The sequence below is a fragment of the Coloeus monedula genome, assembly GCF_965178545.1.
Source record: "Coloeus monedula genome assembly, chromosome: 1".
In the NCBI taxonomy this organism is placed as follows: Eukaryota; Metazoa; Chordata; class Aves; order Passeriformes; family Corvidae; genus Coloeus; species Coloeus monedula.
The window spans coordinates 36,274,235-36,286,236 of record NC_138781.1 but is presented as its reverse complement, the minus strand read 5'-3'; the positions used below and the strand labels follow the sequence as shown (position 1 = coordinate 36,286,236).

Sequence of the window (12,002 nt, the reverse complement as noted above, 5' to 3'; positions counted from 1 at the left end):
GTCAATCAATAAGCAGGTATTTTCTAACCACATCCAACTTCTAGAATATTATCAGTGACAAATCTAGAAAGAGAAATGGAAACAAATGTAATGGGGAACAAAGAACCAGTTACCAGCTGATCATTAAAAATATATTGCAAATTACCCATGCATATTCTAAGAAAAGAACATGTTACATGAAGTTTAGTAAGCTATATTTTCTAGCAAGCGTTTTACAATACTGATTCACATTTCTAACCTATGTCGCTTTTTCTCTGGAGGCAAAGACTCAAAATATCCAAAAATGTATTTTAAATACAGAACTTATACAATGCTGGAATTGCTTCAACTCTCCTTCAATTCCCACCCCACCACCAGACCCCAATCTTAGCATGACCAGAGAACTTCTCAGGTACTCATTACATACAGGACTGTCCTACTTTTTTGCTGGTCAGTGGAAAATGGGAAATGCAGAACAGTATGCTCTACGTGCCTTGAAGTCATCACATTTTTGAAGAGGCCATGCTGACAGTTTGATCTATTTGTCATAATCTTCAAACTCTGTTGGTTAAATCATGCAAGCATTTTGCCTAGTTATTCTAACAAATGGACAAATGTCAAGAAAGATATTTTAAAAATTAAATTATTATTAAGGGGGTTCAGAAATAAACACTACATGATTAGTCCAGAATTCTCAATGAGGACTGGAGATCTGTATTACTATATATTGTTCCTACCTTAAAAAGCCAATGATGATGGTTAGAAATCCCAATTACTGCTTCAAACGGATGGAACTGCATTGTTAACAGTTCATCACTTACGTGAGGCTGCCCTCACAAATCAAATTAAAAACTCATATACTGAAAAAAATAAATATTCTCACTCTCAGCAAAACAGAACTCTGTCATTAAGACAGTTATGGAAAATTAAATATATACATCTAGACTACCCTTCAGGATAACTTTCTTATGTTTCAAAGTTTGTTGTCTGATCTGTTGTTTTATGAAAGAGTTAAGTGCTAACACCATGTAAATCAATGGAAGCGCTCACGTGTATTTGAGACCATTAATTTAATTTCAGCTGATTTTGAACAAGTGAAGATCTATTTCTACTAGGCTCAGACAGGTCTTCTGGCAGAAGATAAAACATTCTGTTTATGCCCCCATGTTGGGGAAAATACGTAACTGAACTCAACTCTAAGTATTTTAAACATCACATTTAACACAGATCTTGGGAAAGAATTCTTTCCAAAACCCCAGGATTTATTCAATCCTCTGCATGTGGAACTGGTTGGTAGCACACAAGGAGACATCAGCTGCATTTTAAAATGGAAAAACCAACCTATGATAAACTGTGTCTGGCTGATGAAACTCAGTGAGAGAAAACACCTTCACTGACAGAATTGCAACACCAAGGATGAACATTATTTTTAGCAAGAAAAGCACACCACACATTTAGATTTTGAAATCTGTGAATGTGTTGCCAATACTGTTAGACCTACATTCCAACAGCAAAACTGGAACCATACTTACAGTAGGTATAAATCAAATCTTCATTAAAATGGTGCTCACATTCTACTTTCATCCAAACCTCTGCATATGACATATATTTCTGAAACCAAAAACTACACCATTTCTTATAAATGTTTGTATCTTTAGTATTCAGAAGTCAAACTGAAGCTCTTAACAGCAGTAATAATAATGTAATTTGCATTTTTCCAGACATTTTATTAAGCCCAGGATGGTACAAACAGCACCAATAGCAAACAGCACTTCACAAAAATAGGAAACCAAACACATGGCACCTTAAACTGCTAATAGCATCTGCACCACTTCAAAAGATATGTTACACAGCAAGGATCAGAAGTTGCTACCATTGCCCCAAGCAGTAACAGTAAGGAAAGGAACTCTGGTAGGCACACCTTATCCCTTTGTCCTCAAGAACCATTAAAGGTACCGGTAACTCAAACAAAACATGGTCAGCTCTAATTGAGTATATGTATAAATTGTATCCAAGCAGTCAGTGCACCAGAAGGCATTTTTGTTGTGGCACTGGAACAAGCAGAAGAACTGCTCTTAGTCCTTTCAGTGACAACTGCCATGGTCAGCTTGCTCTGTAGCTGCATAAGGAGTTGTTTTAAGCTATATGTGCTGCCTTTTATTTTCCACTGGAGAAGAATAGTGTTATAGCAAATAAGAAAGGAAGTTACTGTAAAATCAGATTGCAAACTCATATTAAACCTCACAACTCAAATGAATTGTTCTAACAGTACAGACACCACACTGAAAGAATTCTGAAACATCCAGCTTCTAACAGGACCACCATAAACAACAGAAGTTGACTTTTACCAAGAAAAAACCATTCACTGCTTTCCTCTGCTCTGCCAAGACTGTCACCTCATTGTAGAAGGCTACAGGTCGGCTAAGCCTGATTTCCCTTTTGTAAAGCCATGCTGAGTTTTTCCAATGTCCTTCTTGTGAGGCCGCAGCTGAAGCATTCATCCCAGTTTGGGGTTTTACAGTACAATATATGGACTACTGTCCAGCAAAAAAATCACAGAGATTTAAGGAACTGGAGCATCTTTTACATGAGGAGAGGCTGAGAGGGCTGGGACTGGTCAGCCTGGAGAAGAGAAGGCTCAGGGGGAATCTTGGGTAGTCAAACACTGGAAGAGGTTTCCCAGAGAGATTGTGGAGTCTCCACCCTTGGTGATGTTCAACAGCCAACTGGACACAGTCCTGGGCAACCTGCTCTGTCTGATGCTGCTTTGAGCAGCATAATTTGGGATTAGATGATCTCCAGAGGTGCCTTCCAACCTAAATGTCTCTATGTAAGAAAAGATTTTAGTAAAGTTGATCATACCAGTCAAAAGAACTGAGTTTTCTGGCTCAAGACAACAATCAATAATAACTTCATTATAGATAAAAATCAAGTGCGGTTTTGCACAGAAAGTTCAAAGCTCTATAAACAAAAGCTGATCTTTCTCATACCCAAATACAGTCCACAGCACCAAGGTAAGAAAATAAAGCTGCTAATTGCTCCTTCTCTACACACAAAGGACTCTTCACATCAAACCAAATTTCCTTCAAAGCAGTGAGGTTTTTAGCAAATGTATTGTCTAAATTAGAAAATATTTCTTCAACTATACAGGAAGATAAGTTTAGCACAGAAACAGAGTCACTGAGGTTAGAAGGGACTTCGGGAGGTCATGTGGTCCAAACCCCCTTGCTCATGCAGGGCCCCCCTACCACGGCTGGCTGCCCAGGGCCATGTCCAGATGGCTTTTGAGTATCTCCAAGGCTGGAGACTGCACAACCTCTCTGGGCAACCTGTTCCCATGTCCAGTCACCCGCACAGTCAAAAAGTGTCACCTGATGTTCTGACAGAGCCTCCTGTTTTTCATTTCATGCCTTTTCTCCTATCACTGGGCACCCATGAAAATAGCCCATCTCTGGCCTCTCTGCACACTCTCCTCAGGCATTTGGATACATTGATGAGATCCCCCCTCAGCCTTCTTTTCTCCAGACTCAACTGTCCCAGCTCCCTCAGCCTTTCTGTGTAGGAGAGATGCTCCCTCACCTTTGTGGCCCTTTGTCTGACTTTTCAGCATGTCCATGCCTCCCTTGTGCTGGGGAACCCAGGACCAGACACAGCACTGCAGGTGTGGCCTCACCGGAGCTGCATAGAGGGGAAGGATCACCTCCCTCAAGTGTAACATACGTTATGATATAATCAAGTATTATGTTTCTCTTCAGACTTTAAACCACTGTCCTATTCAAAAAAAAAAAATGCAGATGAAATTTCCATGATGCTTACTGAATTCACTGATATATTATGATAAAAATGTAATGCTGTACCTGACACTGGCAGTTTATCCATTTAAATGGAAAAAACATAGGAACAGACTCCTGCTTTAGCTTTTTCAGCCAGCCTTTCCTCTCTCATCTCTTTTTGAAATGTTTTATATTCTAGAAAACACGTACATGGAAAAGGGTTTTTTGTCTTCAGAAAGAAGAAAGCCAAGATTATGCCATAATACATTGCAGGATCAAAAGATATGAAATCCACTTACCGAAACTAATTCTTGTAGGCCTGAGAAAAAATAGGACATAATCTGTTCTTAATTCTGCAGTGTCCCAAAATGAATTAATTTTCCCCCAGTTTAAGAAAATCTACCAAAGGAACAAATGGTCCACGAGTCCTCCATTAAAGAGTCTTCTATTCGCTCTTAATTCCTCATGAGCCAAGTATATGAGAAAGACTAGGTTGAAGACAGAGTAAATATAATAATCAGCAGCTCTCTTCCAAACTATGCACCCAAAGACAATAAATGTTTTTAAATCCAACAATCACTTCTCCTCACTTTCCTGATAATCTGGTTGTTGTAGCAAAATGATTTTCATAATTTTAAAACTAAAGCTGATAGAATGAAAAGCTATGTGATAAGTGGACAATAAGTAAGGACACATATATCAAATGAAAATATCCTCTACCTGTATAAGAAGCAAAAATCTACCATCTGTGTGAAAAAATTAATAGGTAGCATTATTTCTGAAACAAGAACTGTCAGTAGCAGTTCTAATAATCACAATTTTTTTCACACAGATGGAATCAAAAAGACAAACAGAAAATTTAAAATTTATTGGGAAAGAGATCTACTATTGGAAATATGGAATACATAAGAGAAGCTGCTATGCATCTAACCTATTTTTATGCTCTTCCATAAACATTTCATTGGACTACATTAAAACAGGACAGAAAGCCACATGAACTCCTTGTCCTAAGTAGCCATATTATTTTATGCTCTTATGAATACTGTGAGTCAGCCATTAGACATAATGGGACAAGTGAGAGGATACAAAAAGCTTCACCATTCATGATCTCATCAAGAAATGCAGAAATCTTGACTTCACAGAAGCATTAAATTGTCATTATCAGAGCTTTTCAATCAATGCAAAACAGCTCATACTTTACAACATTTGGCATTGGAGTCTTGAGTATCCAAAATTAGACGCTTGCTTTGTGGACTGAAAAAGCCTAGCATAAGCTAAGGTTATCATCTGCAGCTCTGTTTTTGGAAGCATAATTACAACCTTCGTGCTGTTATAAAACAGGAAAATAAAAACCAATAATAAGCAGCACAACTCTTTCTGAAGAAAATGTCCAAGCTATTCACTATATTTTCCATGAATGCTTTGTTTTCAGTTTTTGTGACAGACTAACAGCTATACAATCAGTAACTATTTCAATTCATATCAAAAACCTGGATCTACAATTGTTATAATTTATTAAACATGGCAAAAACCATTACCTGGGCTATTTGCAATATTAACTTGGAATGAATGATAGATGTTTTCCCTTAGATCTCTTCACCACTGAACTATATCCATTTATTACTCAAATAAAACAGTTCTATTCTGCAGAGAGTGACAATGAAACTAAGCAATACTGTAGAAAGCCAGAGGCAATAATGGAAACAGAGAGACTGTGTGTTATCGCAATTTAAATACTGCATTTGTATTGCCAACTCTGAAATTTACTGCTTTAACAGACGTTATAACAATCTACCGCTAAGACCGAGAAAGCTGTTGAAAGTCTAAGCAGCTACATACCTCGCACCTCGATGATCTTTGCAAATCTGGGGGCAGCATTAATTCATACAGCTTCCAGAGTACTTAGCTACTTTAGCTAGATCAAAGTTGCAGGAGCTATACCTACTATCTCTAATCTGCTTACTGGAAAAACACACCCTTAATGCAAAATTCAACACAAGCAACTGTCTTTAACAGTTCTTTTCCTGCTGGAGCACCAGGTTAAGTTCAACATTCACTTTAGCTACCATAAAAGATCTAAGAATTTTAAAAGTCTAAAAATTTAATGGTAACTTCATTTCAATATGAGCATTTGAAAGGAAACTTTGTCAAATGCTTTGGAAAATCTAACCAGACTGATCTGCTGTGTCTACATGTTTTTTGACATCAAACAACTCCAAGGGATTAACGAGCCCTTCATTTTATAAAAGTTGTATTGACTCTTCCCCAACATGACACATTTCTCGATGTTTCCTTTAATTTTCTACTTCAAAACAGTTTCTACCCATTTTCACAGTACAGATGTCAGCCTGTCTGATCTGTAATTTCATCATCTTCCATGGAAATCTCTTAAAACACTGGCACCACACTAACAACTTTGATAGTCAGTTTTAAGTGAGAGAATACATACAACAATTAGCAGTTTTGATACATCAACTCTTGAGATCTTTCAGAACTCTTAAATGAGTATCTCCTCTTTCTGGTATATTATTTTCCCAGTCTTTTGCCTTTCCTTTGTAATATCTTCCGTCAGCATTTCAGTTAGAGATTAATTCTCCAATTAGTCTTTCATAAAGAAGCGTTTCATGTGAAACCTTAATCTCTACAGGTATATGGATGCAAAAAACTAATTAAGTTTTGTGGCTTTACCTCTTTAGATGGGGTTTTCTTTTATACATTGATCAACTAGTGATCTTACACAATCTTTGACAGACTTCCTGTTTCTGGTATTTTCAGAGAAGAGGTTACTGGTATTTTTAAGTCTGTGCAGATCATTCTTGAAATTCTTCACAGTCAGTTTTCTTTTATTTCTTATTTAACCATGGCAGGGTTAAATATCGATCCTGTCTTCCCCATTTGCACATGACTTCAGCTTTTTGGACGACGCTTCTTTTCATGAGGATCTCCTCCATTTTGTTCTCCTCAACTGTTTTTTGATAAGTGGTACATATTAACTTCAAATTCCCCAGGTAGTATCTGTAGAGTGTCTGTGATGTCTGTTCTTTTGACTACTTCTTTTATCTTTTTGTTTTGTTTTATACAGTCATGCTCTCAAGTATAAATGCAAGGAATAATAGGTTTTCAATCTTCCGTGCAAAGCCCTACGTTCTCTTTTTCATAAGCCAGATAATGCTAAGAGCTAAATTGTAACATGGAACACCCAAGGAGCTCGACTTCAAAGTCATGGGCTCAAGAACAACATTTTGAACCAGCTGGGTTCAGAACACAGCTATCATGGTCTATGCCAGTCACATATTCCTCAGGAAAGGGACCATATGGAAAAAATCTGAATTTTCTTCTACTGCACAATGCAAGTGGTGGGCAGATGTTATAATGTGATTTAAAATCATGTGATATCCAAAGATTGAGTTCTACTACAGGAAATTGGTGACATTGAAGTCAGCCTCCTCTGACACAATCAGGAACTGAATATTTAGGCCTATGCAAGAACTGAAGAAACATACTCAGTTTTAGGAGAGAATTACCAGCACTGAATCCAGTATTTTTTGGTTGCCCAGAAGTTTGCAACCTCAAAGAGTAATTTCAGGGAACGAAGACTTCTCAGCTGAATAACTCTGACACATTAGTAGGCTGAGTAGAAATAGAAATGTCTTGCTCTACTTGTTCCCTCAAGATACAAATCTATAACCACAGCATGATGACTGTAATCCTTCTTACTGTATTTGCACAGTAACCATAACCAAGGACCTACATGAACAACAGGTAGCTAATACAGATTTTATCAGCTAAGTGTAACTCAAAACAGATCTGCTTTCCAATGGGATGGAGTCCATCCCTAGGGTGTATATACAAAATCTATTCATTTTGTTTGATTTCATTAAATCAAATACAGACCTATACTGCATTCTGTAGACATTCTGAATTACAAAATAAGCTCAAAATTAAAAAAAAATTTAAAACTACCCACCCCCAGAAACTGAAAAGAAAAAAAAAAAAAAGAACTAGCAGCATCACCTAATTAGGATTTAATAACATCTAACTCTAATTACTGTAGCAGACTTACTTCTTTCACACAGGTACAGTTATCTGCCTGTTCTGTGTTAGTTTTTCTCTTAGAAGCAAATGCCTGCTTGCATTCATTGCTTGCTTATCTTCAGCAGATGGGACACTTCATCCTCTACTGAGGGCAAACAGAGAGAGTCTCAACAGTGTCTGGCTTTATTTGTATGATCTCTAGCATATCTTTGCAGTGCTACTATACTCATCACTGAATAATGCTGCAGACTTAGGGGGAGATAATTTATTTTTTTCTCCTGCCATAGTATAACTTTTTAGGTTTATTTACTGTTTATCTTAAAGGTTATAAGACATTAAAAAAAACATGCAATGGTGTGGAAGAGGCACTTGCCTTAACTCCAAGCTTCAGTCTGCAGCACTGACCAGTGATGGGTGTGATGATACCAACAGAGTGCATGCTGAAGTATCACATAAAGGAGGCTGAAGTTCATGAACAAGAGGGAAAAATAAAACATTGTTAAACAGTGAAAAGATGGTAGGGTGAAAAATACTCAGGAGCATGGAGAAGCTAAAGAAAAATACACACCTTAAAATTTTGCCTTTCTCAAAAATTCCTAGCTGTATTTGGTTTTCATTGTCCTGTCCAGTTCCTATTACATGGATAGGAGAGTTTTTTACCACAAGAATAGTACTAGCCTTGGTCACTTAACAGCTCCTCCATTAACAGCACTGAATGCAGACAATTTAAGAAAGCATTATGTGCTATTTTTAAAAGGCAAAAATCCCAAGTATCTACTGATATATTTTTATTCTTATTTACCTCACTGTTTCTTTAAAAAATATATGTACCTATGCTACACTGAAGATATTCTTTTTTTTCCATGTACCCCTGCAGTATTGCACTTATTTGTAATTATTTCAATGTGGACTGACTGCCTTGCTGCTAAGGTCATGCATCCTTTCTCACTTTACAGAGCAACAATGAGTCCTTCAAGCACTCCCAATGTAAACAAAATCGGAATAATTAAAATCTTGAATACTACTTTCTATGTTTATTATAATTTTATAGAAAAGAGAGTCTTTCTGACAAATAAGAATCCCTTCATTAGTTAAAAATATAATGAACCTGAAACAATCACACTTTGAGAATGCCATTACATATGCCACATTGAGAGGACACACAAGGTAACAACAGCCTACCTGTACATTTATTATACCAACCAAAGTTTGTTTCATAAACATTTAACTCTATGTTTGTTATCCACATGATTTCATACAGTACTTGACACACTGGAAGTACACAGTTACATAATTCTGACCTATATGGAGGCCTAGACCAGCAGAAAGTAAGACAAGTAGGTAATCATTACTCTGACAGTGCATCTACCCTTTCTCAATTCACAATAAAGAGCTCTCATTATTAAGCAGAATTTTACACCCATGTATTAATTAATCATGACAAAAATATCCCCAAGTCAAAACTAACAAGGTAAGATTTGTGCTTTTGAGGGCTCATTATATTAATATACACCAAAATCATACAACCCCTCCCACCATCTATAAAACTGTCATACTCCAAACATCGGCCACTATAGCAAATACCAAGATAGGAACTAAACACTGTCACATCTCTTCTCTCTCTGAGGAAAGGATGACACAGATGTCTCCCACATTGTTTCACAATGTACTTTCAGAAATAAGAGTATGGGAATATGTCTCCCATGGCTGACTTCATTTTCCAGCACACCCTACAGATTTTAATTGTCTAAAATCTTTTGTGAAACTGAACAGAGTATTGACAAAACCCAAATGTCAAAAATTGAAATGCATTTCATTATTCTAACTTATAACTTTTATTTGATTAAAATAACCTTAAATTTACTTATCTTCAATATCATTTGGAGCTAGAAGCACTATCATACTCTTTGTTTGAAATTCAGTAGTTGTATTTTAGGGATGAGAAGATGGAAAAATGTTTTTTGCCACTAAAAAAAAGTTGTATTACTTTTACACGTGAAAGTAAAGTACAGATTTCTCAAGTACAGAAATATTCAAATCATGTATAGAGTATAAGATGTGTGTGGGGAAAAAAACATATGTGAGAGACAAAGAGCAAACCAAATTTAGATTGTAAAGATTTCTGGAGTCATGAGTCACCTTTGTCTAAGTGATATTCAAACAAAAAATTTATTCCAGACTTAAAACTAAGATTTTAAGTACCTAGAATAGCTTAATAACTAATAAGCAGCATCACCACATCAGAACAAACTGCAGGTAGAGGCATTTTCATCAAGGAAACAAAACTTCTTTATGAGTTACAGATGTAACCCCAACAACAAGCTTGTTTGCATCCAAATTATAGCGATAACCTATAAGCCACCACTAAAAGGATACACACTATCTTCTTGTAGCTGTGCTATCATTCCAACCAGATTCTGCCGTATTTCCGGCACCACTGAACTACACACACTCTGCCTAAATTGCCAATTATCAATGAGTGCTTTTTTCACTTTGGTATAGCATAATTCCAAAGTTACTTTTCCTTTAGAAAGCAGTTTACAAGATATATATGAAACTGGGCTACTGGTTTATTTTTCTCCATTTTTTTTCTTTAAGTGGCAAGTGACTTGATGTTGCCATGCAAGGTTTCTCATTTTAGCACACAAAATAAATGCAAAATTATCATCACATGAAAGAAAACACCAAATAAATGAATAAATAATCAATTACACTCTGACATTACTTCAGTGGAAGTAAGGAAGACATTTCAAATCACACTCATCTGGATCTTTTTTCCACATTTCAAATTAATGCAAAGCGGATGTAAATCAGTTTTATTGGTGTATTAGTTCTTCCCTCCTTCTTTCTTGCAACGTTTTATTTCCAGTCTCTAAAGACACAATTTATGTATTTACTGAAACATAATGTCTGAAGTTAACATTGCAGTTGCTTATATGTGTAAAAATGCCTAATCAAATGACATCTGTAAGAAAGAAGGAAAATAACAGAGCGCGTGTAGAATTTTACACGCCAAGGTGCTTATAAAACTATAATGCCTAAAAGCATGACATTTTTGTATTCTGAGTCAAAGCCTAAATAAACCAAGGTCCACAAAGTGGAAAATGTAAAGTAGCAAGAGGTTTATAGATATACAGTAAGTTTCAAACTACTGAAAAACAAGTAAATTAATACATCCTCTTCTTCCTGTTAAATCCTCTTGATTATAACCACTTTACCTTCTGAAGTGTACAAACACCCGTTTGCATGCAGTATATTAATAACCTCTACGTTTTACTCTGTATGAAAACACTACTAATTGCTGTACATTCACGGGAATAACTTTCAAGCACAAGTAATGAAGCATGAACCAGGAAGTCACAGGTTAAAATGACTTTCAAAACAGGCATGGTATTGTATATTACATATATATTTTTAAAGTGTTTAAATAGACAATACAAGACAACTACAAAGAACTACTCACCATTTCATATGCTGTTACAATCTTTTTCAAGACCTCTGGAACAATCCCTTGGAGCTCCATAGTTGGATACTGATCACTGAGATTCATTACTACCAAGGGTGTATTATCAGGTCCAACCAAGTGCATAGACACTGCCAAAATGCACTGCATAAGATTCGCTACAGGGGAGAGGCCACATAATTCTTTGAATGAAACTACTGCATTCTGCAAAAAGGAAAGAAAGAGTTTCCTTTACAGTTAAATATGAAATTTAAAGTCTTCTTCTTTCCGGATAAAAGACTTTACCGTTATACTTGAGCTACAATGCTGAGCTACAATTACCACAGCTTTTCCCTGAAGAACTGGCAGTTTTCAAAAGCAACTAGTATTACACATAATTTTACAAAAATCTTGAAAATTCAAGTAAGTCAGTATATGCCACAGAAAAAGACATCTATGTAGAACAAGTACATCTCTCTATCATGGCTAAAACTAACTATGGAAATAAACAGGTTCTAAAACATGCTGGTTAAATATTTTTATATATTTTGAAAAATTCTAAGACACTTTTTAAATGCCACCAAGAGAAACAAAATATTAGATGCTGAATGTCCCAATTAAGCAAAGTGAAGTAGAAGGAGGAATTCAGCACATTTGTAACTTTAAACATACCTGAACTACAGTCCAGATGTACTGTGGATTTGCTGGCTCCCATTTGGTGTGATTCACAAACCCAGCACTCCACTATTGATGTGTTCCTATCATAGAGTCAC

At 36.2% G+C, this 12,002-nt stretch overlaps 1 protein-coding gene across 1 annotated transcript in view; it reads right to left on the bottom strand.

Annotated features, from left to right (window-relative positions):
- Positions 1-12,002, bottom strand: part of PLCL2 (phospholipase C like 2) — a 103,161-nt gene that overhangs the window by 29,926 nt on the left and 61,233 nt on the right. The window contains exon 4 of the mRNA XM_082291433.1: positions 11,251-11,454. Coding sequence (XP_082147559.1) covers positions 11,251-11,454 — 204 coding nt within the window. The remainder of the gene's footprint in view (positions 1-11,250; positions 11,455-12,002) is intronic.